Source organism: Cucurbita pepo, chromosome LG19 (genome assembly GCF_002806865.2).
Source record: "Cucurbita pepo subsp. pepo cultivar mu-cu-16 chromosome LG19, ASM280686v2, whole genome shotgun sequence".
Lineage (NCBI taxonomy): Eukaryota > Viridiplantae > Streptophyta > Magnoliopsida > Cucurbitales > Cucurbitaceae > Cucurbita > Cucurbita pepo.
Window position 1 is genome coordinate 89,466 of NC_036656.1, and position 27,724 is coordinate 117,189.

The window sequence follows — 27,724 nt, forward strand, 5'->3', positions numbered from 1 at the left end:
AAAAAAAAAAATTAAAAGTTTTAAGTGTATGTATTTTTATCTAAAAAACAATGGTAAGGGTATTTAATTTTTTTTTTTTTTTTTAAAGATTCTTGAAATACCAGTTTACACATTTTTAAAATAAAATAAAAAAATTAGAAATATTTTTATTAATTTAGGCCAATATAAATGCTAAATTTTTTCGAACTCTATGAGATTCGAAGCTCTCCATTTTTGTTAAACTAAAAGAAATTAGAACGGTACAAGTCTATTACACTTATATATGTATATAACTTGATCATACTTATAATACACTGCGTTCCATCTCTTCTACCTACTTACACTCAAAGAAGTTCGATCAGCCACGTGTCTAGTATGTGTTCTATCATGCTAGAAATGTCGAGATCACCGAAAGGATAGATTTTTTTTTTAATCTTTCCTTTCATTTTGTTGTCACTTATCAATCTTGTTATATTTTACTTTTGAAAGACTACCTGAGAAGTGCAATATTTGAAACAATGAACACTCTTCTAAAGGATCCCTTGGTGACAAACTCCTCAAAATAACAAATGTTAGGAGTAGAGATGGAGAAACAAGAACACAAAAATTGGGCGACAAGTAGAATGATTCAAGTGAAGCAACAAAAATGATTGAGAGTGAAATTTGAAGATGAATGAGCTCATAAATTATGCAATTACTTGTTCATCTGTGCTTCCTCAGAGACGATGGCCTTCCAGTTCTTGACGACTGACCAGCCACAGCAGCATAAGCTCTGAGTTTCTTCAGAATCATCCTCTCGCTCTCACATAGCATCCAAGAATGATATAACTTCCTATCTTGTACGCTACATACCATCTCGACGTCTTTTTCTAAACATCTTGAACCGTATAAGCTTTCCCGCATATCTGCAAGCGACACGAGAGCTCTGCGAACGTCTTTAGTCAGCAATACATCCCGGGTAAGTTTTGAATCTTCAACCCAGATGGTGTTTCCTTTTTGATACAACATAACGCCACTATAATTCCCTGATACTGATGTAGTCATATCAAAGTGATTAAATGCAACCTCTGGTAGCAACATTATGTAAATTAATATCAGTAGTTCAGTTTGTGGTTCCCCATCGTATGATATCTCAAAATATTCAGTGTCTTCATTGCCACAACCACAGTACTCCAACTTTCTCCATAGTGATACTCTTACTCTACTGTATCGCCTCGAAAATCGAGATGAACTCCAATCAGTAACCAGCTTCAAATCAATGTTAACGATATCATAGGGATTATCTGCTTCTGTAAATCCGTATCGGTGTAGCAAAGCAGCGTTACCGAGCAAACCATATGTATTGAACACCTAATGTCCAGCAGAAGAAACAAAAAAGTTATTCCAAACCCCTTCAACTGAACGTTTTCATGGCAACCACAGAGGTCGACAAGATTTGGTTACGAGTGAAGAGAAAAATCTCTCATTTAACGAAACGAAAAACTAACCTCATTACCAGCTTTGACATTCTTCACCATGATCATCTCAAGCGTGGTGGGATCACCTCCGAGTTCCGAAGAGCTTGAGTCAGTATCACATGCATTGTTTAGCTCAGTTAGAAGAGAATCTGGTTCTTCTTTGTCCGGAGGAGAATTCCAGCATTTGGACTCATCGTCATATGGATGTACATCGTTTAGGCCAGAAGTACTATTATCAGACTCGACATCAGAAGACACCAAGGTAAAGTGTACATCCTCAGCATTCGTCTTGTGGTTAAACCTAGGTTTCAATGAATTGAATGAGAGATGATAAACACCGAGTTCTTAATTCAAACTGAATCATGATGATTATTCAAGTTCAAATTCCAATTTATTCCTTGAGCATCATACTTATTCTAATATAGATTTTATATTTATAAATACGAGAAAATTTCAAGTTCTAGTCCTCAATGAATCTACCAACACTCACCAATTTCAAAATAATAATAATAAAACTAAATAAATAAATAAAATCTAACCAAAATTTCATCCTTCTTCAAAACAATTTCATAGAGCCTTTGATCATGTAGTCCATTGAACACATGTCAGAATATTTTTCTTTTTACTGATTCTTCAAACAAAAACCTAACATAATGTAAACATCATGAAACTTAAATTTAAAGTCCAATTTGATTAAATTAAAAGTTTGAGGTAAAAATTGACCCACTATACCAAATTCAAGAAGTTTGTCTTCAAATATTTTCTTTTGATCATGGATGTTCCCAAAAAATTCTTAACTTTTATACCATAGTTAAATTGGACACTGGCAGACTAAAGATTTTGTAAATATATATATATATATATATATGAAAAATTAACCAGAAGATCAAAATATAATATTATAAAAGTTAAGACAAACAAAATATTCAAACTAAAGTGAAAAACACATAATACGTAAGTTTAAGGATCAATAATTCAACAGGTATAAATAATTCATAACAGGTGCCTAAATCCTAAGCATCTCCAATACCTAATTCGAGACGAGACAAAGACACATGACAAGAAAAATGAGATGAAAAAACAAGTCCTTGATAGGACTCAAAGCTCCTCCACCACTTTTAGGTAGATCCTTTTGAGAAACAAGTCCTTGACAGGACTCGAAGCAACTCTATTTGCTACTATTTAGTTTAGAAAAAATAGTTACCATTTGGCCAGACTTTCGATAAGCTTAGTACCTCTCCCGCACTCTAGAGGCCATATATAATGCATAGAATTGAAAATGGTAAGTATATATATTGATAACAAATTAAAAGAAGGATTAACTTACAGATCTGCCAAAGGGACCATCCCAAACCCATGAAAGTCATCAATCTCGAAAGATCTAGAAGAAATGAGGCTCCTCACGGAAAAATATTGTTCAACGCCGAAAAATTCTGGACTGAACATCAAAGGTGCAGACATCATAAGAGGCACGATATTCTCTTTCCAGTCCTCAAACATAAGGGTCTTGTCTTCTTTTACCGTCTGCCTAAAAGTGTAAGAAAAATCATCTACATAGATTACACTTAAAAGTCACTGCATCATCGCTTTATCATAAGTAGAAATAACAAAATAGTGAACCTACTTGAAGGCAGGAAGTAAACACAAAACCATATGACCTCAAGTATTTTCCTTCACTAATTGAAAGACCATTATGAATAGAATTTTTTTACAGATTTTTGTATATACAGCACATAATGTAAATAAAAACTATTGGGACTTCTGAATCTTGTCACATACATCCCTCTCTCTCCAGCTGATAGATCTCCTAGGAAGGATAGCCCTATCCCTCTTCAGTTCTTGAACACATAGGAATATACCCTTCTGTGTCAAAAATACACGTTTAAATAAAATACCAACAGCTCCTTTCATCACCTTCTTGTAGCCCGATGAAGCAAGAACTTGATTGTTGAAATCTTCTTGATATCAAGAAGGCCTACGACAGCATTAATTGAAGCTTCCTGGATAAAAATTTTGTATGCCAAAGGTTCTGGTTCACAGCAGTGTTTTCAAAACACAAAGCGCAACCCGGAATGACAAGTCTCTTAATTGCCTCACAATTTTTTGAAAATGGGAAGTATGGTAATGCTGCTGACACACTTACAGTCCTTAGCTTTCAGTTTCCAACAAGTTTTACTCNCCCCCCCCCCCCCCCCCCCAACCAGCTCCTTATAATCCTACTTTCACCATGATATATTCCTCCCCGACCTCAAGGCACCCTCCTTGTCTAACCAATCCGAGAACTTAATTATAACCAAGATCTCTAGTTTCTTAATTCTTGTGCGTACAAAGCACTATAGAGTGTAAACAACCCGATTATTATTAATGGGAAGCCCAGAGGTAGATTTGAGGCCCAAGCAATTCTTGGCACCACATTTCTGAGTTAATTACAAAGTCGATGGATCATATACATTCCAAGACTAAAGAGAAGTGTCATAATATAATCATCCTCGTGAATTAGATGTACAATAGCTGCGAAGGAATCCATCAGAACCTTAAAACTAATTCTATGTTCGCACACAATTCCATACATAAACTCCCTAACAGAGCAGAGATTAAAATAGAAGCCGAGAAAAAAGAACTGGACGTACCTTGTGTAGCTCAGTTCCACAAAGAAACTGGTCCACATCTTCCAGAGACCAGAGCAAGGGTAATAACTCTTTGTCGGGCAGAAGCTGGAGATAGCCAGCCCAATTAGAGTTCTCCCCTAAACTTCTCTCATACATAAGAGCAACCGAAAGCCCCAAATAGCCACCCAAACCGGCTTCTTCTATGATCGGACAGGCACTGCTGGTCTTGACGGTGAGGCAAGCAAGTTTAGGAATGGTTGCAACAACATCCCCTTCCCGCAAATCGCACAAGGCTTTGACGGCAATTCCATCGCCGCAGCTATCCGTGAATTCGAGAGCGTCGCTGTATTGAATGCCTTGGGATGCCATCCATCGCTTGAAAGCTCTCAATCGCCTGAGATTTAAAAATGAAAAGGAAAGGGCGGAATGAGAAGAGATTTGAAACTTGATGAGAAGAGAGGAAGAAAGGTGATGAGTTAGAGAACCTGGAAGTCATTGGAGGAAGAAACTGGTGAGTGGCACTTCAGTTGAGGATGAAGGTCGGCCGTTCCCGTTGGTTAGGTTTAACAGTTTTTATAGGGAGTAGACTCTTAACCTAAATATTCAAGGAGTGACTAAATNTTTTTTTTAAAACTCTTCGAGTCCTTTTTTTAATTTGTTTTAACATCATCATTCATATGAATTACATTAACATTTAATAAGTTTCGTACTTAAAAATATATGTTAGGACGTTACAGCGCTTGATGACGTGCGATATGAGTGACTATCTTTCACAATCGAAATCTTTTTATGTTGGAGTACTTTTTGTAGTTGAAGCTATATCGTGTTATGTGAAGCTATCTCGCAGTGATGCATTCTTCAAGTATATTTTTAATTCATCATGTTACTCATCAATTTGGAATGGTAGCTAGAAGAAATATTTAACCCCACTATTTTCTAACCTTCTATATGTCTTTTTCATAATTATCGCACTATTTTATAACCTTCTATATGTCTTCTCCATAATATATCACGTTAATCTTCTAGACTTGTGTTTTAACTCAGGTTCTTTAATGGTTCAATGATAGCCTTATTCATTCAATTTTCTGATTCATTGAATCGCCTTATATACAAGATCAAGTTCAATTTTTTGATTCATTGAATAGCCTTATATACAAGATTACATGAAAAGATTAGGAGTATAAGAAATTTGGTTGTCAAGCTTATGTTCAAAGTGGGAGTCAAACTCGACAAGATACTCTAGCAAGACAATTGCAGCGGGTTGAAGAAGCGCACTATATCTACTAAATGGACACTTTAATCCAACAATATGAAACTATTTATATACCACAAAAGCCATAAAATGATGCCAATATCTTTAGCAACTCACACAATATCATGGAATTGGAAGTTAAGTGAAGACTTGTTTGATCAAACATGAACACCATCACCAGATATTGATTTTGTTTTTTTTTTTGTTTTTTTTTTTTGTCTCTTCTCATTTGTTTTTGTTTTTTTTGGTTTTTTTGTCCTTCCGTGGGTGTCATATAAATCCCAAGTTTCGCCTATCAGTTGAACATATACACAAGAATAACAAAACCAGGAAGCAAATCTAATCACTGATTTTGGCCCAACTTCTCACCACATCTACACATTCACTACCCCCCCTCCCTCCTCCTAACAACAAATCAATCAACTCTTCATCCTTCTCTCCCTTACCCTCCTCCCCAACAAAAACCCAAACCCAAAACCAAAACTATTTACAAATTAAAAATCTCAATTAACATACCCTAGTCTAGATAGAGTATCCGTCTCCATTTCTCCATTCGTATTCATCGCAACAATCGAGCTTCTGCATTTATAACATACAAATTTCCCTGGGACATTGTCCGAGTCTTGAATCCCTGAGCATCTCGTATGCCACCAAATGTTGCACAAGTCGCAAGCTAGCATTCTCTCCCCATCGTCGTCCTTGGCTCCGCAACTGCAGTCCACAGTCCACCTTTCCAATCCCCTCTCCATTCGGAACCTGTTCAGCGCCATTTTCCCTTGACATCTTCCTCTCACACGTACTGATTCGGTTTGTCCGAATAATAGCTTGACCTGGGTGGAATCATCTACACCGCCATGGTCCACTATCTCTTCTACTTGAAATCTTTTGAACATCAAGTATACATCTTGGAAAGCTTTTGATGCTTCAAGCTTCAGGTCAGACATGGTTGCATTAGATGGAAGTACAACTAGTTCCGGAGGAGGTCTTGAGGAATTGTCTTTCGAGTCTTCCACAACTTCAACCTCACATGAGAGGCATATCGAAAAAGGATTCAACTTGGTCAGTAGCTTCTCAGGTTTATAATCTTTTACAAACTGCTTGCAGTCTATCAGCTTCACGGCTGAGCTCACCGCTGCATCCCTTGTTGCCTGGGGCCCATAGTTTACCATAGAGTGTGGATGAAGCATGGCATCGTACAAAAACCTTAAGTCCAACAGAAGATTTTCTTCAGATGGGAAGCTAGAGAGGGAGGACACGGTGCAATCAGTGGCTGTATTCGATGAAACATTGCCCGGTTCGAGCCTGCATAACAAAGATACCCCTTGAGAGACCACACACACTATGGACAGAGCCTTCCAACAAAGTACACTTGTAACAACATGGAAAAAATCATAAACGAAAGTGCATTTCATTTACCTGTATTCAAAAGCACCTGATTGAGGATTGCGATGAGAATTAACAACCATCCCATCAGATGATACTTTACCCCCAAGATTCTTAAGGCAATAATCAAGAAGTTCAGGGGGACCTGCTTTGCACACAGCACCTCTAAGGGTGCGCCAACTTACCCAATTTGATCCAGATACTGCATGCAGCACTTTCAACATTGCTTCTTCAACACGTGTAACATCACTTCTAGTCCACGAGCACAAGACCCTCGACTGCTGCTTTTCATCCGTTACATCATTAATGGTTGACGATGACTTACGAATGTTATGAATTAAGCTCATCAGAAACCTGAAGAGATCTCTCACATTAACAAGCTTACGCTCTGACAAAGACTGATAATATGAAATTATGTCCTGAAGTTGAGAACGAGGCTTCCGTCCTTGTGATGTAACGATTGAGAGAGGAAGGCTGGAGAGGGTTTCAACAGCCATTTTGTAGGCATCAAGAGTCACTCCAAAACTACCAGCACCAAATTCATAACCCCACTCGCCATACCATGGATGGCCCTTGGTGATAGCATGAAGCATCCGGTACTCGAGCCCATACTTCTTAGACACATCCATCACACTTACCTTTCTGCTCAAAGACAATAAAAAGAAAATTCACTCATTCCATGTACCCATAACACAAATAAATCAACTAAACTCATCAGGAAGAATATGCCACTTTCACCTTTTCAGCACTGAAAAAGGAAAGGGTGTTGACATATCCTCCCCAAAGAAAAAACCTATAGAACTTAAGGTCTCTTTCAAGCAGTTTGGTTCATCCATCATGCATAATTTGTTAATTACACAGGTTTCAAACATAATAAATCATTTCGAGTCAGATCTCCACCAGCCTAAATGTTAAATTCAGAATGCTTTTTCCATATACAGCTTAAATGTTAGCAAACATGAGCATTCAGAGATCAACAAAAGCAAGACACTGACAAGTAAATTTGAGAACTGACTCAAAAACGATGTTCTTTAAACAAAATTTGAAAAGGATTCACTATAGTGAAAGTGATGCCTTACCTCACTCCAAGCATTTTACAAAATCGATCCCAAAAATCCATGATATGGCATCCTGATAAGTGCCTTGAACCACCCTCTCTTCCATTGACTCTGAGAAGGTGTCCATAACCATTTGAGTGAACCACAGCATGTAAAAGATGAGTATTGTTCTCTAACTGCTGGTACACCCAGTCTTCAACATCATCTGTGCTTGTTACATGATTGCACGACTTGCATCTAGAAACCCAATATAACCAAAAACTCATCAAAATCGTGAGAAAAAAACAAAAGCAGAAATAATGCTTAGACTAAGAGGGCCAAAATAATTAATCGCTAGAGAGGGAAAAAGCTGGTTGTATGGCTATTGGCCATCATCCAACTATAACAATTTTATTTCTTCGCAACACAAAATAAACAGGAACTGAATGCAAACAGAAGCAAATGAATGTTGGGCAGTATTTATTCTGTAATACTATCTTAATGGAAAGGAAAGAAAAATTAGTAGAGCAGTGATCTGATCCCAGAAATATCAATCCACTTTTGCACACATTAATATGACTAATAGATTAGAGTTTATTTTCTAAATTACATAATGAAGGCAAAGGATTTTGTAGATTATCCAGCAGAAACGCTTATAGGCGATGATTTGTCCATATCTAAGCTCAATTCTAGTCTCAAAATCATGATAACCACTCAAAACCCATTGAGATAAAAAGGAAGAACGAAGGTAACAATTGATAGAAAATCTGGATTGATCAGTCCAGAACAACCATAAACCAGGGAAAGGAGTGTGGTTAATGAGCTCACTTGGACTCGGAGAGATGCAAGACGTCTCCACAGCACATACATGGCTTATGATATCCTCCAATGGAGCTTCCATTAGCTTTTATTATGAAATGGTATCGTTTGGCACACACAGGATGTGCACTCCACCCTAATCATTGGCATACAGTTACAAACAACAAACAATTCACATCAAACATCATACATCATACATCAAACATCAAACAAAACACACTCTTGGGCGTTCTCGAAAAGTAATCACAAGGGTATCACAACCCAAATCCTTACAACTAAAATGTATTAAACTCAAACTGTTCCAAACTTAAAAACAGTAAACGAAATGGGGCCAGAGGAGAGTTGAATGAAATAATTTTGTATACAGAAGGAAAAGAGGAACACGCAACTATGGATTTGGTCACATTTTCCGAGATGTGGGGCGCTGTATCCACAAACAAACAAGCCTCAATTTCCATGAAAATGACCCACATCTATTCCTATCTTCTCTCTGTTAAAGAAAAAAGATTCCTCCGCCCACCCACTTTACATGAAGAATCTCTCCTTACGGTGTTGTAATTCGAACTTATCATAGTCAATAACTAGACTTAGACCATACAGTAAAAAATCAATAACAAGAAATTAAAAAGAAAAAAGAAAAAGAAGATCATGATCATAGTCACTCATCACCCACTGCGACACCGTACTCCCAAAGTTCCGAAATAGCTGTCACTCATGACTCGGACATTGACATAATATCCAATTTTCTCTACCCGCCACGTGTAACGCATCGAAGGGTTGTTTGAACACCATCAAATCAAGGCCCGCACATGAAAAGGAAATGAGTTCTCCCCCCATATCAAAATCTCGTAATTATCGCGAGATATTGAAAAAGTGACCGGCGGGAGACGAGAAACAAAGCGGAGGAGGCGAAAAAAAGAAGAGAGACGAGGAGTGGAAGGGGACTCACCAACAACACGGCACTGGTCGCAGTAGACGGATCTGGATCTGGCGACGTCCTCCTCGACAATATCGAGATAAACAACGGCGGGTTGAGAATCGGAGCCGTCGAGGAGGTCGCCGACGCGGAAGAGGATCTGCCAGGTGAGGAGGTGAGGGAAGAGGGAAGAAGGGGGAGGAGGGAGGGCGTGGTTGGTGAGGAAGGTGTGGACGTTGGTCCGGAAGGGGCCGGTGAAGAGGTGGTCGTGGTCGGAATCATGATCGGTGGCGGAGGTGGACATGGAGGAGGGAGGGAAAGAGAGGAAGTCGAAGAGATCAGCAGTAACACGTCTCTTCATTCTCTTGAGGGGACGGGCGTTAACGACCATAGCTGAGAGGTGGGGATGAAAAAGAGGCTGAATCCAAGGAAGAAGAGAGAAACAGACGGCGGAGATTAGGGTTAGACTCAGAGATCGGGGGAGGAAGGTTCAACAACGATAGCGGTTTAGGGTTTTTTTCTTCGCCCCTTTCGGTTCGGGTTCTTCGAATCTTTTCCTTTTTTTTTTTTTTTTCTTTTTTTTTTTTCTTTTTTTTTTTTAATTCATAAAAATATATATATTCAGTGAGTGTGTTGTGTTGTGTTGCGTTGCGTTGCGTTGGTCGTTCGAGAGGGTTCCAGTGGAAACCAGTGGAAAGGGGAGAGAGATTTTAATGGAGAGAGTTTCTCAGAGAGAGAGAGAGAGAGAGAGAGAGAGAGAGAGAGAGAGAGAGAGAGAGAGATTTTAATGGAGAGGGAGAGAGGGCTTTCTTTTAATAAAGGAAGGTGCGGTCCTCAATCCTTTTCTTTTTCTTTTTTTTTTTTCTTTTCTTTTCTTACTTTTACTTTAATCTTCCAGTCCTTATATTATCATTACATTTATTTCTATGACTAGATCGTTTAGATTCTTAAATAGGAGTTAACAACGCAGAACTCCTAATGAACTTTTCGAGGAGTGGATTGATTCTTTATTGGTTGTGCCCATTTGAACCCTCGTGTTAATTTTGTAACTGGTTCGTGGGATTCATGTCTATCACACTTTGGTTCATGATAAAATACTTGAACTATGGTTGGGTTGTCAATTTTCAGACAAAGATAACACAATTGACTTTCGCTTTAAAAATTAGCTTGCATTCGTGGGATTCATGTCTATCACACTTTGGTTCATGATAAAATACTTGAACTATGGTTGGGTTGTCAATTTTCAGACAAAGATAACACAATTGACTTTCGCTCTAAAAATTAGCTTGCAAGGCTACACATGTTTCGATGCTTAAGTTAACACGGAGAATTTGGGTATGTTAAGAGATTTGAGAATGAGAAACATTATATCTTATTAAGGTTGAAAGAATGGTATTTATGAATCTTTTAGGAGTATTCCAAATCTCGTTGGGATTTAGATTTTAAAAAACGACACGATCAGTTCACATGAGTCAGGTCGACCAAGTCCAGATACATTTTCCTACAAACCATTATGGATTAATTTGATTGGCGCCTCTCCCTAACTAAAACTTGATTAGTTAAAACAGTTGGAACAATCCCAAGATTATAACTCAACAAAATAATAACAATAATAACTTCCCCTCTCCATATTCAACCGTAATAGCTCACCTAAATTGATATCTACACTTGATACCCATACACTCCAAAACAGGGCCATAAGTGAATATCAGAGGCAGATTTCATAATTTTATTTCGAAGACAGAAGATATCACTAACCAATGCAGAAGGGCTTAAAACATGAATCCTTTATAAGAACTGGGCAATCAGAAACAAAACCTTGAAAAATACTTACTAAAATGCCTCTTCACTTGCCTCACTGGATTCTACATTCTATAAAATGTAATGTTACATGTAAGCACTCACAGTTAATTAGTTTTCTTGTCGTCGTCTTTAATGGCATTCGCATTTGTTGCTTCGTCGCTTCCATTTTCTTCACCGCCGAAACCGAATTCATTTATACGTTTCTTGTCGACTGGGTATTTCCATCTCTGATATAGATAGATAAGAAATATGATATCTGCAGTGCAACCAATTTACAGCCATCAGATATCTCTTCCATATATACTATTTCATGATGACGAGGACAACAACAACAAAAAAGGACTTCGATTGAGAAACTTCTCACCGTCTCGGAACACCGAAAGCCTGTGTAGGGTTGGCATTTTTATGACAAAAGCAAATAGATCGTCAATGATGGTATTAAGGAACTTGTATGTCATCTGTCTCCAGGGGAGATGGGCCACAGACTTGAGCTTGTAGTTTATGAACAACTGAGGGCACATCATAATGAAGCCTGCAAAGAATCCAAATTCAATAATCAAAACTATTCAGTGGTTTTCAACACAGTTCTTCCAATATTGATTACTGAAACTAACCATACATATTCGCACACAGATTTCAACTTTAAAAAAGTTATATCCTGTTTAGAGAAAAAAGTTGCATCTCACCATCATGAAAACCAACAACTTCCATATTTCCAAATGGAATAATTTATGTGCAAAGTTGGCAACAAAAAAAAAAGGACAAAAAGTTCAGTATATGACAGTATAATAAACACATAAGTGAGAAAACCAAAACGTACAATCTCAGTAGAAATCTATGGCAGATCCACTAATATGCACCTAAATGCTCGAGGATGAAATATCTTACAAGCAATTTGTTTGTTTTCACCAAAACATAATATTTTGTGCATAAATACGTGATGCATTCTCTTCGCACAAACCAAAATACCACAGTTACACCAGGACAAGTAACCTCTGGCAATAAGAAAAAAATATATAATGCGTTTTTTAATAAAGGAATCAGGTTTATGAGTAAAATCACACATCAGATAAGATTAAGAGCATAGTAAGTGAGAAAGCATGCATAAAAGCACTTAAAGTGACTTACCGAACATGTATACACAGCTTGTAAGTGAAGAGAGAATCCAAGAATACCAGCTCTTATGTTGTTCATACATGAGTGAATAAACAGATGAGCAAGCAGCAAGAAAGAAAAGCACATAGGACAAATACTTCATTGCAAGATCATCGTACTCCTTGGTCTTATTTCCTGAATATGACTCACGATCACGGAATCTCAACATAGGTATCCTTCCACTCCTATCAATCTGAAAAGAAAGAAAAAATGATAATGAGAGAAGATAGGTACTTGCACTATGTTATGAAAAAGGCATGCACAACATTTATACTATTATGGATAGAAAAGGGACTCATTTACAGAAATAAGAGAGAATGAATAATAGACGAATGAAATCATCAGCAAAAGAAAGCTACTAAAATAAACTCTTTTTTTTTTCTTTTGGTATCTGAGAGTGTGTGGACCCATTTGCAAATACAGAGCACAACCACTCAACTCTAATACCCTACTACTATGCCATGGCATACCTTTTACCAAGGTTGATAAAAACCCATGATACATGGTATCATTTCTGTGGGAACGGAATATAGGCTTCTTGATTCGAAGCATAACTTCAAACTCAAATGAAGGAAAATATATCTTATTTCCTGCATATGACTTGGGATCAAATCTCAACATCGATATCCTTCCACTCCCATCAATCTGGAATGAAAGGAAAATGATAATGAGAGGAGATACATAGTTGCACCGCTATGATAAGAAGATTTAGTTACTTCTAAAATGAGGTTTATCTCAACAATCTCTATCATCTTGTCAAATGGGCTACAGTTAAACACCTTTGAAGGAAGGTGCTTTGGGAATCTATGATATCAAATAAAAGAATAATAGCTTACCATGAAAAGAATTCGTTCAGGAGGAAGGTAAATGCTACAAAGTATGGACCATATCACTTCGATTTGAAGCAAGATACAAAGTCTTTAAATTCATCTAAAGGTCCTTGGAGATGCATTAATAACGTGAAGCAACTCATCTACATTTTTTTTCCAAAGGTAGGAAAGGGGGACAACTTCTTCATGGAATGTCCTTCGGATTTCCTCTAAGAAATACTATTTCCACTTTAAGAAGCATTAAACCTAACAATCAATGTTTCTAACAGCCTAGCTCTGATACCATGTAACTAGGTATGAGAGAAAAAGTAACTTTCTGATATACTATTTGAGTGGAGAATATAAATATTTATACAAAAGGGATTCCAATCTTAGATCCAAAAAATCAGCAATTAGCCTTATCGTAGGAAGGAATTGCAGCTGTAAATGTCAAGAAAATAATATTCCTAATTTACAGCTTGATTTGCTACATATTCTGATTCTCCCAATCTTTAGTGTCCACCTGATGTAAAGGCAAGTTGCCTTATTTCCATTTTAAATTCTGATTCCCATCAGTTCATTTCCCATTAAAAGAAAATGGCAGGTACAACTAACTAAACTAATAAACAGAGTCGAACAAAAGAACTAAGCAACCATAAAAGGAAGCCTAAGGATTTGCACCACATAAAGTCTGCAATAAGGAGTGCATGAAGAGAGAAATTCGCAAACATGAAAGCATGCTGTTTATTAAGATGCTATGCCATTATATACAAACATATGGATGTATATTATTAAAAAAAAAAAAAAAAATCTGTGAGCAATGAAGAAATTAAACAGAATAGCTACCTCAATATGCATAGCTTTTCCTATTTTCCAAAACTCAATACAGCAACCAATGCCAGAACTTGCAAGTATCATCCAAGAAGTATCATTATCAAGTAGATACAAGAAGATAATCAGTTGAGATATAAAGCTGACAATGACAGACTTTGCAGAGAGTCCTTCCATAGACTTATTTTTGTTCCAAAATTGTATATCTGAAGTACAAATCAATAACATAAGTTAGCAAAGCCCATATGTTGTTTCTCAAGATTATAAACAACTAACTCGTTAAAAAAATAGCGACCAAACATTTATTTACCATTCTTGAAGGCGAGCATATCAAAAACCGAATGAAGTAATGAGACAACCATAGTAACTGCCAGGAGATAGAGATTTCCTTCCAAGAACACCCTCTGAAACATAATTCACAAAACACCATTTGGATAAAAATTGGGCGGAGAAAAATAGTATTTCATTGCATTAATTATCTAACCATTGACGTTTAAGCAACACACTTCTTTTTCAAGTTTTTGAAATAGAAAAGACAGATGCTATCATTCATACTAATAAGAACAAAATGTATTTCTCAAGAAAAATTAGAATATCGGCAACATTATGGAAGCAATGGATAACTAGGAGTCTAACTCAACCAGAAGCTAAGAGATAAATAAAATACTTACGGGAATCCAGAAAACCAAGAATGAGATAAATGAAGAAACTCTTTGATTATAACAGCCAAAGAGCCCAAGTAATACACACAATCACCAACCTTATCGATTCCTCCCCCACATAATGGAAATGTGTGGAAAAGTGTGTGTGTGTGTGTGTGAGAGAGAGAGAGAGAGAGAACAACAAAGTAGACATGCAACACCCATGATGTCATAATATAGGTCTTTTTTTGGTTAATTCAGTCCTTATAGCTTCCTTTTTTATACAAGTTTCAACTTAAATCTTCCAGGCAAAAAATATATATTCGTCTGCGAGAGTTATCATGTTGGAATTTATTTATATTTAAGTAGAATTTTTAAGCTTCAGACAGTTCAGAGTATTCTAGTCCTAAATATCGCATAGATTCCAGTCCTGAAACTGTGATGGTTAGAACCAATCTTTTTTTTAGAATATTCTCTCACATGGTCACATGTCGGGAAGGGAGATTCTACCTTACCCTTTAATCGCAAAAATCATCTCTTTTCCCCCTAACATCTCAAACAAATACCACTCCCCAGAATTAAAGAATACTTAAGAAAGAAACCAAGTTCAAAGAGAGTCAGTACCTTCAACTCATCTGCCTCACCTTCAAGCATGCTTCCATAGCTACGGTGAATCTGGAATGACTGATCGATCTGGAGGAATAACTGCCACTTGGTCATGCTTATGGGAGCAACTTCCAGGTTAAGTACCAGCTCGTCCACTGTCCCGTTAATTTGAACCAACTTATCTCTAAGTAGCCAAAAGTCATTGAAGAAAATGGTTGGATAGTAGTTTCCTGTAGTGGGCTCAACATTCAAGTCTACTTAAGTCAAGAAAGTCAATGCTAAATTTGCTGTTTCAATTCCTACGCCTGGCATGTCAAATGATATCTATCCATCAGCATTAACATGATGTTCCAGCCTACTGTTATGCCAATTCAGCAATTACCAGGATAATAAAGAGAAGAAAGACAGAGAGTATAATATTTATTGTGCTCAGAGCTTTTGAGAAGAGGAAAAGAAGTGAGACCGAGAATGCAACCATCGTTGTGGCAATAGGGTCAATCATTCAGAACAAACAAACCTTCCTCATGCAAAGAATACTAAATCAATAGCATTAAACCATGAAAAATCACCTCTTGCTACACAACAATGTAATTTTACACAATTACTCAATTAATCGTTGGCAACATGAGACGAGAAATAATTATATAAACAGGGTAATTTAAAGGAATACGCTTCAAAATACTGATCAAAGGTAACTCAAATCTCCAGCAAGCCATTGCAATTTCCACTTTTTCTCTATATTTCATTGATTTATTCAATATAGGGTTTCTTTTATTAAAAAGAAAAAAATTCATTGATGTATGAAATTTGTAGAAGAAAAAGAAAAAAAAAAAAAGGAGAAACCATGGTACAAAAGGCTCTCCCAGTTGGTTAAGAGAGAAGCATAACTAAATGAAACAAAGAAATTATAATTTGTATTTCAGTGCACCTCAACTTTAAAAACACTGATCCCATTTACTCTTGAAAAAATGCCATAAAAAATCCATCAAGACCCTTACTCCCATCACAACTAGAGATTAATCTTTTAATCTTCTCCGGGGATAAGAATCTGTTCAAGGAGCTTCATATCTTCAACCCTTATATAGTGTCAATCAAACCCACCAACAAACATCTCCAGAAATAATTTTTTATGAAGAAACCAACTTTCATTAACAATAAATGAAGGAAACATTCCCAAAAAAAATTCTGAGAGCATAATAACTATTTACTTTCATGTTCACGAATCATGGTTACACTAAAAGGTGTACTGGTGATGATTTAAACTCATTGCCAAAAAACAAAAAAACAAAAAAACAAAACTTTGTAATTGGTTTATCTTATTGCTTTGTGGTATATAGTTTTCTTTCTTAAAAGAAATTAAGCTTTCACTTTTTTTCTTTTCTATGAATAGCCCAACATTCACTGAGAAAAAAAAAAGAGAATATAAGGCAAACAAAATGAAAGCCCGCAAAAGGGAGCCAAACTACAAAAAGGAACTTCAATCAACCACTTTCATATTTCTTTTGTTACTTTACCACCTTGGAGATACCAAGAAAAAAAACCATATTCATGAAGATGGACAAAGGAACATAAAAGGATACAAGGAGAAATATTTGGTGGGACGCCATTATGAGCATATCTGCAAAAAAAAGAAAATTCTTAAGCATTAGTAGATCTGGAACGAGACTAATGCACCACATAAGGAGATAAAGATGAAAACATGAGGTCACAGTTATTTTATATATATACGTGTGTGTGTATATATATATATATATATATATATATATCAAGGGACAAGAAATAGACGTTAGCAACGCTTCATGCCACTGACAGTAGTTACAGAAATAGATAGATATGCTGAAAGATCCATCATAGTAGATTAGGTCCCAAGAGAACTATCACAGTAGATCCCACGTATTTGATTTATCAAAAGTAAAGTACAAAGAATATTTATCATAAAAGCAAAAAATTAAATTTTACAAGAAATTGATAAAAGAAAAAAAAGATACGAAACATCAAATTTTTCATAACTTTATTGCTCTAGAAACTTGCAGAGATTAAAGACTAAAATATTGTAAACATACCGGGTAAAATCATCGACTAGATTAACAGTAACATTTGGTTTCCAATAGGAAACCCACTCCACAGGACCGTCATCTTTCAGATCAACTTGGTCATCATCAATAACCTTGAGCAACAAAAAGTGACATTTGTTTCGAATAAGAATGATATTTCTTGAACATTGATCAAGTATTGATTACCATCAAATGAAATCTGTAAAGAAAAATAGAGCAAAACAGAACAGAACAGAAATGCTAGTGCAATTTGAATCATTGGATAGATAATGGAAAATACACACTAAAACTATGATCCCCATACACAATTATTTCATGTCATTCTACTAAACTCAGACCTTAAATATCCTGGTGCCCATAAGGAGCGTTTGTAATATATCTGACCCCTATCAGAGGTACTTCTGTAGCAAATTAAATGCCAAAAGCATCAATATGCCATGAAAGTATTTAGTTATACACTTGAACTATATAAGCCCAACCAATCCAATCAACGTGCTTCTCTCCCTGTCACGTACAGTATACGCATCAAAAACAGAAAGTGTGACTACAATCTTTCTGCAGATTCTAGAGAATCGTCTTTTGGTTTATAAAGGTGACTTGGGAGAAAGAATTGTACATGATGATGACAATCTTAATAATAAATGTGATTCTCCTCAAAAGAAGACCATTGTAATCATAGAAAACCCCGTTCAAACAAAACAACAGGCACATAAAGCATCTGATCGCTCAAGGGTGTGTGGCCTAATTAGAATCTCTTTGCATGACTTTTATATCAGTGAACAAAAGTTATCAAAACACACTACTCAACTACAAAGGAATCACCTCTTTCAGAGTTTCACCAGTATCAGAACCTTCAGAACTACCCAATAAACTCCTCCTTTTACCTGCTTTTGACTTGGGAAAATACATCACGATAGCTGAAATGAATAGAAGTACACATCCTCAAGAGCTGATATATTATGCATTGCTTGATCATAGATGAAACAGAAAAATCTGACGCTCAAGATAACAAGGAGAAAAATTTGATCTTACGATGTGCCCTTCCAAATGTAGCAAGAGGCTGAAACTCTGGGTCATTGGGGTCTGGAGTGTATCCTGACCGTGCAAAGAAGACATGTGCATACAAGGTTCCATTTTGTTTCAAAGCCTATAAGAAGAGCTATTTCCTCAAAACCCTCCGACATCATGAATGAAAAACGGGACTAAAAAAAACAATATACAGATGTTTCTGTAATAAGTTCAACAGTACCTCAGATGGATAGTACTTGAATGAAAGAGACCTGCTACTTTCTTGCCCCCAAACAGCATAAGGTATACCATTCTCATGCCAAACAAGCGCACCTTCATCTCCAAAGTCATTAAACCTTTCATGCTCAGAAAGATACACCCACATATCCTAAAGGAAATTAATGCAACTGGTAACAGGATCTATCATTAAAAGTAAAAATTAGACAAAAATAATCCACATTTGTCCTACGATGTTAAGAACAGTTAAGTTTTATTATTTACAGCAATAACAGCTTAAATATCAAATCAGGAAACTCCCAGTTCACCAAGAATAATATTCAACAATTGCCTTCGAACCACCATGGTGGCTACTAGAGGTCATTCAGACTAGAGAAGAAAAAGAAGTAAAGAAAGAGGGAATGAGTTCGAACTCCAAGGTGGCTGTCGAACTAAAATATAAAAACTCTATGAGTTTCCTAGTACGATTAGGTGGTCGTCACATTAGAATAAAAAAAAATGAAATGCCTTCGTTTTTTAACATACACGTTCGTATACATATGAATTGAGTGCAACGAAAATGAACTTCCAATCACTTCAATCTTCAACGATAACCATCGGGAAACATAAGTAACCGACTATAATTTCTAGAGTGAAAAAGCTATTCCATACTCTTCTCAGCATCCAGCAGGCTCAGTTCGAATTTCCGAGAAAAGCATCCAGCATACAAACAAAATATAAATATTCTCAAGGAAATCAAATCCAAAATTGTTCAAACCGTTACTCGCAATACAGAACAGGGAGAACAACAAGTACAACGGAATCATCAAACATTCAATTCAATTCCATTATTCAACGACACATTTAACAATCCAAGTGCATACTTACCAGCGGTTCACCCTTCTGAAAGAGATTGGACATTAGAATAGCAGGATCAGAGGGCTTCTTGGGAGCAAAGAATTTAGAAGCGAAGTACCAAAAGACTGCGATCCTTATGATTCCAGTAAGAGACTGAGCGAAGCCTCCTTGTTGCTGTTGCTGTTGCTGTCCGCCTGCTCTTGGTGCTACTGCTGCTCCTCCTCCTCCGCCGGGAACCCCCACTACCGCCGGCGTCGCCATTTCTTCTTCCTGCAAATCTAAGATAGGCGCAAAGGGAGAAATTGGTGGTAGAGTTTAGAAGAAGCTTTGGTATTTATACGTAGAAAGCAAAGATTTTATTCCCCTCTTCTTGGAGAATTGCTTTTGGAGGTGAAGGATGCCATGAGATGGCCACGTCACCCACAAAATATAAATATCTCAACTCCATCTATATACATATATCTATATTTTGCCATTTGGACACCATATTTCTTTTTCTTTTTTTTTTTTCTTTTTTTCTTTTTTTTTTCCTGCATATCAGCTTAGATTTGTTTTAAAAAAATTGCTTTAAATTTTAAAAAATGATTTAAAATTTTAAAATGTTTCAAATATATCTTTCCATTTACAAATTTTCATTAATACTCTCATATTTTTTAAAAAAATTAAAAAATATTTTTATCATTAGTGCCACGCTTAAAAATACTCATAAACTTTCAAAAATAACATTAAAAAGTTTGGATATAATCTATGAGATATCAATGACGATTTTCGTCTATATATTGATAGTAAGAATAATTTGAACTTTATTTTCAAAGGTAATGCTAATTTTTTTTTTTTTTAACGTAATGATATTTCGTTTCAAAACAAGGTACAGACTGTTTCCATTGTAATTATATTTTTTATAATTTTTGGAAAGTTTAAGGATATTAGGTGTTTTTATTAGTTTAGCTTCATTTCTTAATGTGTTCTTATGCTTATTTGAGTATAGTTTTGGAGAGCAAAAATGAACTCAATTTATCGATAATTGACTTGTAAAAGGAGTAAAGTTGATGATGATAATAAAATCTCGATTGTAGTTGTTGAACACAACTCTCTGTAGGAAACACTCGCACTCTTTATTAAGACCAATCGAGAGGAGAATACTACTCGGTAGAATACTTTTGGATTTCTTGGATGATTAACCTAGGTAGGGTGGACGGTATTTATACTAGAGCCTATTCAATCTAGACCTAACAAATCTAAATCTTTTTCCTAAAATATAAAATCTCTCCTAAAATAAATATACAATGGGCTAGCACAATTCTTAACCTATAATAAAATTTGTGAATTTGACAAAATCTACTTTAAAGGGTGTTTCGGGTGCATAAGAGTTTAATATGAAGTTATTCCTATTGTGTTTGAAGTGTCCAGTCGTTTAGCTTAGAGTCGTGTAATCTAATACGAAAGTACGATAAAACTCGAGTACAGTCATGGCTCGGGCACACCGAGGGAAAGCTTAAGCTTCTTCGAAAAAAACGAATAAAAATTAAAAACAATCGATTCCCTTTAATTTTATTTCATGGTTTGTGACTTGTTTTTTTAGGAGATTCCAAAGGAAATAATGAAAGTAACTCTGGTTGGGCAGAGCCATGCATGGACCTTGGAGATGGATGCAAATAAAATCTCTTCTCTCTCGTTGCCTTCTCTTCTTCAATGCTGTTCAGCTCCTTCTCCCCGTCCCCAATCGACAGCTTCGACATGATCTTCGACGGTGTCCCGACTGGGCTCGTAATGAAGCTAGGATGATCAGCTCTCGGTGGTGTCCCGATCGGGCTCGTAATGAAGCTAGGAGGCTTGAAATGGGAAAGAGATGGTTTCACAATTTGTAGCTTTGGTCTTGTCAAATGCCTCCTTTCATGCAGTTTGGATGTTGAGGTCGGCCTCTTTGATCCCGCGGCCTTCGACGATGGCAGCGTGTAGCTTTCCGATGGCCCGGTTAGACGTTGCACGATCTCTCGAAACGCGGTCGTGTCGGTTTGGACGAACGTCGTCAAAGGCTTGCACTTGACAGGAGTTTGGGTGCCTGGCTTCTCCATTACGATGATGCCTTGCAGCATTGTTTTGAGAGAGAGAAGAAGAAAGGAAGGATTGTAATTCCCATATGACATTACAACTCATACGACAGTTAGAACAAACAAACTGTGAAATCAAAATTCCATTACAACTCATATTGTTTGTTTTTTTTCATAAGGAAATGCTATTTTTGACCAAATCCTAATTTTGGTCTTGGGTCTATGATGTTCGGCTCGTAGTATGGTTCGATTTCATATCCGGTCGAGTGTCGGCTTCCTTGACTCATCTTCCTCGTGCGAACCACCGCCATTTACCATCGTTCTATTTCGTTGTCATTCGTCTCCATTTCGCCACTGTTCGACTGTCACACTATATGAACAAGTTTTCTCCTCTCCTAGTCATATTCAAATTCAATACAAGCCCGTAGTGTGCTTCAATTTGATTTGTTTTCCTCGTGTGAACCACCGCCATCTACCATCGTTTGATTTCGTTGTCATTCGTCTCCACTTCACTACCATTCGACTATCGCACTACATGAACAAAGTCTTGTGTAGGCAATAAAAGGTACGAAGAAACAATCTCCTAGTCTTTTCCTCCTCTATCAAAAAAGTTATCTTCGAATCATTTTTGGAAGTGATCATGTTGAATGTAACTGTCCAATCCCACCGCTAACAGATATTGTCATTTTTGGACTAAGAGAGGTTTCCACACCCTCATAAACAATGTTTCGTTTTCGTCCTCACACCAAAATAAGCAGATGAATGTTGAAGAGAGATAGAAACAGGTAAAGAAACACAAAAACAAGTCCAACTACATTCAATTATTGAGTAGCACAATAAGAAGTGACAATAGAGAGAGAAATTATAGCTTTTAGAGTTTGCAGACCTTTAACCAACAATATATGAACACATTAAGAACTTACTCTTTAAGTCTGCTATGCGGAGGAGGGTGGAGGAGAGCCATAATTATTCAGCACTACTGTACACATAACAACGACCAACCTTAACAATATAATAACAACACCACATACTCTATGTTATGCTCTGTTTCTAAGTGATCAAGAATTCTCCACTCGCATGCACTTCTTTCACCCTCTTATCGTACTCGTCTTCTTCGTCGTCGTCGTCCTCCTCCTCCTCCTCTTCCACCTCTCCCTTCCCTTCTTCGTCTTCCTCTTCCGTTCCCCATCCAAACCCCTTCACGGTCGTTGACGATGGGGGCGGGTTCCTTGCCTCCCCCACGATCTTCATGATTTCTTCCTCCGTTTGAAGCGAGAAGCTCGGGTGGCTACCCCTTTGGTAATAGATGGCTTGGGCTGATTCTGTCAGTTCCCTTGGCAAGTTCTTTAAGAACCATGGGTGACTCTTTATCTCTTTTAGTGAGATTCTCTGTCGTATCAAGTTCAAAACATCATAATGAAATCAAGACGAGCGAGAAACTCATATTTAGGCGTTGAACTAAACGTAGGATTCGAGGATATATGAACTCGAAAAAGATATCACTTGAAAGATCTAGAATTTTATCCTCGTGCTAGAACCTATTAAGGATGGTCTAAGGTAGAGAATTTGTATGGGGTGTCGACGTTTGAGGACAAAAGTGAAGCGTGTTTTGTTCTCACTCTACATTGAAGACAATAAACTAGCTGCAAGAAACCCTTTTTGGCTCGTTTCCCACGAGACTTCGAGCTGAGAATAATCACTCTACGAGCTAGGAAATAGGACAAACTTCAGATATTTCAAGCAGTTTCACCAAATTTAGAGAGACAAAGATGGGTCTTGTGTTTTGGCATCAAATTTCAATAAGAATTGCATGTTATAGAGCTCATTAAGACCGATCGAGCTCGCTCCTACGCTACTATTGTACCATTTCACAAGATTCAGAATGTCAAACAAAACTAATGATATGAAGTGAAAGGCGATAATTTTATATAGAACTCGAAAATAAGGTAATGATAAGAATATATAATTTTGTGACAGAAAAATACCCTTGATGGATTCGGGACAAAGATGCGAGACAGTAGGTGTCGACAATCTTGAGATATGTGAACGTAGTCGGGTATTTTGTACTGTACAGCCATTATTCGCTGCAGGATAACGAAAAAAAAGTGAGAAAGATGATCACTTTACTAACATTACCATGCAGCAGGGCAAGAGATGAACCTGAATGGTTTTCCTGAAGTTTCTAGGATCATCCTGATCTTCAAAAGGGTATGCACCAACCAACATAACATAGAGAGTCACTCCACATGACCATACATCTGCCAACTACACACGACGAAACAGAAGATCGAGTCATTTCAGTGTTTGAACAAACAGAATCCGTTTCCAAATCATTCTAATGATACCGATAACCATACTATCTCGATGCACAATGCGAGCCATGATTAACAATCAAATCTTTGTGCTCAAATAAATGGAAAACAGAACTCGATTATCCCCAAAAAGGAAGGTGTTTCTTGATATAAACGACCGTGAAAACGTGAATGTATCTTGAAAGGTCAAGGAAATTGGAAAAATATGCACGTACGAACCTTTCCATCATACTCTCGTCGAGAAAGAACCTCTGGTGCTATGTACGCCGGAGTACCAACAGTTGATTTCGGTCTTGAATGCAACAGCGATGACTACAGAAGAAACGAACAATACGACAGCATAAGTACAGAGAAAAAATGAATCAAAGAGCATGTTAACGAGAAATGATCGAATAAATTTCTCATCTTCAAACACCTTGGAGTAGCCGAAATCACAGATCTTCAAGCGTGGAGCCGGGCTGCCATCTAAAAGGGTATTCTCTAGCTTTAAATCTCTATGACATATTTGCTGCAACGCATCGTGTCAAGTAAGATATGGTATAGAATTTTTAAACAAGAAACCATATGAGGCTTAGTTTGCTTTTAATTCTACCATTGAATGGCAATAATTGACTCCAGAAATCAGCTGCTGGAAGAAATATCTTGCCTGTAAAAAAAGATAAGAGAATTACATGAGCTCACAAAGCTAGCAATTCTTCTATTATACTCGTAGTCCACCCCACTATTTCTAGGAAGGCCTTGCTCACCCCAAAGGTCAATTCCGAGAGATATCAAAGATTTTAAGCCATGAAGTTTTCGAGCCTTCGGCTTGAACCTACAAATTGGAGGGTCTCTCTAAACATGGCTTACGGATATTGTCCTCTTTAGGCTTTTCCTTTCAGGTTTTCCCTCAAGGTTTTTAAAACGCGTCTGTTAGGGAGAGCTTTCCACACCCTTATAAAGAATGTTTTGTTCCCCTCACCAACCGATGTGGGGTCTCACAATCCACCCCCTTGGGGGCCCAGCATCCTCACTGGCACACCACCCGGTGTCTGGCTCTGATACCATTTGCAACAGTCCAAGCCTACCACTAGCAGATATTGTCCTCTTTGGACTCTCCCTTTCAGGCTTCCCCTCAAGGTTTTTAAAACACATATGCTAGGGAGAGGCTTCCACACCCTTATAAGGAATGCTTCGCTCCCCTCTCCAACCAATGTGGTGCCTCAAAATCCACCCCCTTTGGGGGCCTAGCATCCTCACTGGCACACCGCCTAGAGTATTGCTATGATACCATTTGTAACAACCCAAGCCCACCACTAGCAGATATTGTCCTCTTTGGACTCTCCCTCTTAGGCTTCCCCTCAAGGTTTTTAAAACACATATGCTAGAGAGAGGCTTCCACACCCTTAAGGAATGCTTCATTCCCCTCTCCAGCCAATGTGGTGCCTCAAAATCCACCCCTTTTGAGGGCCTAGCATCCTCACTGGCACACAGCCTAGTGTCTCGCTATGATACCATTTGTAACAGCCCAAGCCCACCACTAGCAGGTATTGTCCTCTTTGGACTTTCCCAAACGAGCTTCTCCTCAAGATTTTTAAAACCCGTCTGCTAAGGAGAGGTTTCCACACCCTTATAAGGAATGCTTCGTTACCCTCTCCATCCGATGTGGGTCTCACAATCCACCCCCTTGGGAGTCCAGCATCCTCGCTGGCACACCGCCTGGTGTCTGGCTCTAATATAGTTTGCAACAGCCCAACCCCATTGCTAGCAGATAACGTCCTCTTTGGACGTTCCCTTTCAGGCTTCCCCTCAAGATTTCTAAAACACGTCTGCTAGGGAGAGATTTCCACACCCTTATAACGAATGTTTCGTTCTCCTCCCCAACCAACATGAGATCTCACATCACCCCAAGGAAACCCCTCAGAAATAAAGCTAGTAACTCCTAGTGCATGGGAGAGAGAGAGAGTAGATAATAGACCTCATCTTCACTAAAACGTCCAGCATTGCAAATCCTTTCAAAAAGCTCTCCTCCAGCAGCATATTCCATCACTATAGCCAAATGCGTTGGCGTCAAAACAACCTGCAAATCATAAACCAACTTCAAATCTATTTCTTAATCCAAAACTTGATGCATTTAATAGTGCAACAGCTTCGTCAACACTTCACCAATTGCATGATATTAGATTACAGAAACCTCAAAAAACATAAGAACTTGCCTCCTTGAAACGAATGATATTGGGATGCCGAAGCGATCGATGGTTAATAATCTCTCTAGCCACATTCTCATCTATCTGTCAATACAACAAAGCATCAAAACCCCCAATTAAGCCATCCATATGATAAACAAGGCTAATCTCAAAGCAACAACGAATGAATTGAATCAAGAACAGAATGAACCTTATGACCACGTTCTATGTACTTCATGGCGACAAGCTCTTTGGTCTCCTTGTGCCTCAAAAGCCTAGCAACCCCAAAATTCCCAGCACCCAAATCCTTAACAACTTCATATTTATCCATTTCTACGCAGAATCAAACAGCGTCCACAAACCCACAAGAAGAAAACAGAACAAAAATCAATAGCAATATAAAGAAAGGGTTTCTAAGCTCATTCGATTCAAAATACCAAATGGGGTTTCGCGATCAGATCTGAAATATACGAAAAAGGGTGTAATACTTATAGAAACTTAAAGAAGTGGAAAGAAAGCACGTGGAATTGGGCTTACAAACACGAAGAAAGCGATTGAATAGAGGGTATGGGAATCCACAAGCACCAGCTAGAATCCAATCACTGCCTCTTCAATTGAAATCCCACCTCGTTTTTCCTTTTGATACTCACTTTTTTGGGGTTCTTTAATATGGGAAGTGTGTTCGGATCTGTAAAAACGCCGTTTGGTGAGGAGAGAAGATGTGGGGGTACCCTTTGAATTTTGGGGTTTTTTTTTTTTGTTTTCTTTTTGAGGGTTCACACTTGTTCTAATTCTAATATCCCCTTCCTCATCACCACCGTTCCATTCCTTGACCTGTGACGGCAGTGCGAGGAGCTCTTTTTTCTAAAGAAATTTGCAAAAAGGCAGCCGTGGAATATGATAGCAAGTGGGTGATTCATTGCTTGATTGATTTCATTTGAAGCTAACTTTTTTGGATTATCAATTTAATTCTTTGGGTCTCTCTTGCCGAGAGTCAACAAACTCATCCTGGCTTGGCTTGGCTTGTAGTAGATGAATTTTAAAGGATAAGCTTCACTTTAAATTTAGTTTAGTTATTTATTATGAAGACCTAATGGAAGATATTTGGAAAGGGAAACTTTACTTTATGATGGTTTTTTTTTATAATAAGAAATATGTAATGTTGTGGGTGAGATTCTTTGAACATTAATAATTATCGAAGTGGGTTCGAACGATTCAATTAGGTGGGTCCTAATCAATGAAATGAGACAAGAAGCACTTGATTTAGAAGACGACAACTCAACCAATGTGACTAGGTGGATTGTAGCCTAATTATGTAAACCCGAAACCTGCCTAGTAAACCTAGTTCGATACGGTGAGACCCCATGAGCTAATCTAGAGGTTGAAGGATCCATACCAAACCAAATAGGTTTCCATACCAAACCAAACGATCACTTGACCAAATTATAATTCGCCTAGACTCGTTTTGTATTTGAATTGCCTCAATCAAGTACAAGTACAAGGCTCAAAATCACACTAGATCAAATAAAGCAACACATAAAGTGTGTTTAGTTTATAACTGTAACACAAAATTGGAATTCATAAAAGTCTACTTTATCATATACGTAATATAGTTTTATAAGGCTACTCGACCCTACTTTATTTTTAATTTAAAATTTTAAATATATAAATATTAAATATACCAAGAAATTAAAGGGGATGGAGTAGGACTTGGATCACATTTTCGATCCATTCCATACTTTAAAATTTTGAGAACTAAATTA

The 27,724-nt window shown here is 37.4% G+C and overlaps 5 protein-coding genes across 6 annotated transcripts; all 5 read right to left on the bottom strand.

Moving 5' to 3' along the window:
* Positions 1-477: 477 nt before the first annotated feature.
* LOC111782265 (ribosomal lysine N-methyltransferase 3) lies at positions 478-4,622 on the bottom strand. Its single transcript, XM_023663105.1, has 5 exons — positions 4,531-4,622; positions 4,067-4,439; positions 2,764-2,960; positions 1,467-1,737; positions 478-1,329 (listed from the first exon to the last, which is right to left on the bottom strand). The coding sequence occupies exons 1-5, from the start codon at positions 4,539-4,541 to the stop codon at positions 682-684; spliced, it is 1,500 nt and encodes a 499-aa protein (XP_023518873.1). The 5' UTR covers positions 4,542-4,622; the 3' UTR covers positions 478-681.
* Positions 4,623-5,565: 943 nt separating this feature from the next.
* LOC111781422 (PHD finger protein At1g33420-like) lies at positions 5,566-10,412 on the bottom strand. Its single transcript, XM_023661989.1, has 5 exons — positions 9,486-10,412; positions 8,546-8,672; positions 7,760-7,975; positions 6,714-7,322; positions 5,566-6,599 (listed from the first exon to the last, which is right to left on the bottom strand). Exons 1-5 carry the CDS (start codon positions 9,841-9,843, stop codon positions 5,801-5,803), a joined length of 2,109 nt encoding a protein of 702 aa, XP_023517757.1. The 5' UTR covers positions 9,844-10,412; the 3' UTR covers positions 5,566-5,800.
* A 738-nt stretch (positions 10,413-11,150) lies between these two features.
* LOC111781818 (cleft lip and palate transmembrane protein 1 homolog) lies at positions 11,151-19,808 on the bottom strand. 2 transcript variants are annotated; one of them, XM_023662530.1, is made up of 12 exons: positions 19,464-19,808; positions 18,601-18,747; positions 18,384-18,498; positions 18,174-18,268; positions 17,361-17,464; positions 16,878-16,915; positions 15,316-15,551; positions 14,361-14,454; positions 14,066-14,256; positions 12,384-12,603; positions 11,620-11,787; positions 11,151-11,511 (listed from the first exon to the last, which is right to left on the bottom strand). In XM_023662530.1, the coding sequence occupies exons 1-12, from the start codon at positions 19,692-19,694 to the stop codon at positions 11,360-11,362; spliced, it is 1,791 nt and encodes a 596-aa protein (XP_023518298.1). In that variant the 5' UTR covers positions 19,695-19,808; the 3' UTR covers positions 11,151-11,359. The 2 variants fall into 2 exon arrangements, with proteins under 2 accessions (XP_023518298.1, XP_023518299.1); XM_023662531.1 differs by having other exon boundaries at positions 18,601-18,779; positions 19,464-19,569.
* Positions 19,809-20,989: 1,181 nt separating this feature from the next.
* LOC111781822 (VQ motif-containing protein 31) lies at positions 20,990-21,508 on the bottom strand. The gene has a single exon (XM_023662536.1). The coding sequence runs from the start codon at positions 21,506-21,508 to the stop codon at positions 20,990-20,992; it is 519 nt and encodes a 172-aa protein (XP_023518304.1).
* A 766-nt stretch (positions 21,509-22,274) lies between these two features.
* Positions 22,275-26,853, bottom strand: LOC111781820 (serine/threonine-protein kinase SRK2H). Its single transcript, XM_023662533.1, has 10 exons — positions 26,499-26,853; positions 26,173-26,294; positions 25,992-26,066; positions 25,754-25,855; positions 24,389-24,442; positions 24,212-24,304; positions 24,016-24,108; positions 23,645-23,749; positions 23,470-23,568; positions 22,275-22,873 (listed from the first exon to the last, which is right to left on the bottom strand). The coding sequence occupies exons 2-10, from the start codon at positions 26,290-26,292 to the stop codon at positions 22,535-22,537; spliced, it is 1,080 nt and encodes a 359-aa protein (XP_023518301.1). The 5' UTR covers positions 26,293-26,294; positions 26,499-26,853; the 3' UTR covers positions 22,275-22,534.
* Between the last annotated feature and the right edge of the window lie 871 nt (positions 26,854-27,724).

Excerpts from the sequence above, each read along its gene's own strand:
- LOC111782265 (XM_023663105.1), bottom strand. Across the intron at positions 1,738-2,763 it reads ATGGTCCCTTTGGCAGATCT|GTTTAACCACAAGACGAATG; the intron begins GTAAGTTAATCC and ends ATTGAAACCTAG. Across the intron at positions 1,330-1,466 it reads ATGTCAAAGCTGGTAATGAG|GTGTTCAATACATATGGTTT; the intron begins GTTAGTTTTTCG and ends GCTGGACATTAG.
- LOC111781422 (XM_023661989.1), bottom strand. The coding sequence starts at position 9,843 with ATGGTCGTTAACGCCCGTCCCCTCAAGAGAATGAAGAGACGTGTTACT. Across the intron at positions 7,976-8,545 it reads TTGCATCTCTCCGAGTCCAA|ATGCAAGTCGTGCAATCATG; the intron begins GTGAGCTCATTA and ends TTGGGTTTCTAG. Across the intron at positions 6,600-6,713 it reads TCAGGTGCTTTTGAATACAG|GCTCGAACCGGGCAATGTTT; the intron begins GTAAATGAAATG and ends TTTGTTATGCAG.
- LOC111781818 (XM_023662530.1), bottom strand. The coding sequence starts at position 19,694 with ATGGCGACGCCGGCGGTAGTGGGGGTTCCCGGCGGAGGAGGAGGAGCA. Across the intron at positions 18,269-18,383 it reads TACATTTGGAAGGGCACATC|CTATCGTGATGTATTTTCCC; the intron begins GTAAGATCAAAT and ends TATTCATTTCAG. Across the intron at positions 14,455-15,315 it reads GTGAGGCAGATGAGTTGAAG|AGGGTGTTCTTGGAAGGAAA; the intron begins GTACTGACTCTC and ends ATTATGTTTCAG.
- LOC111781822 (XM_023662536.1), bottom strand. The coding sequence starts at position 21,508 with ATGGAGAAGCCAGGCACCCAAACTCCTGTCAAGTGCAAGCCTTTGACG.
- LOC111781820 (XM_023662533.1), bottom strand. The coding sequence starts at position 26,292 with ATGGATAAATATGAAGTTGTTAAGGATTTGGGTGCTGGGAATTTTGGG. Across the intron at positions 24,305-24,388 it reads TCAATTATTGCCATTCAATG|CAAATATGTCATAGAGATTT; the intron begins GTAGAATTAAAA and ends GATGCGTTGCAG. Across the intron at positions 22,874-23,469 it reads TTGTCCCGAATCCATCAAGG|AGAATCTCACTAAAAGAGAT; the intron begins GTATTTTTCTGT and ends TTGATACGACAG.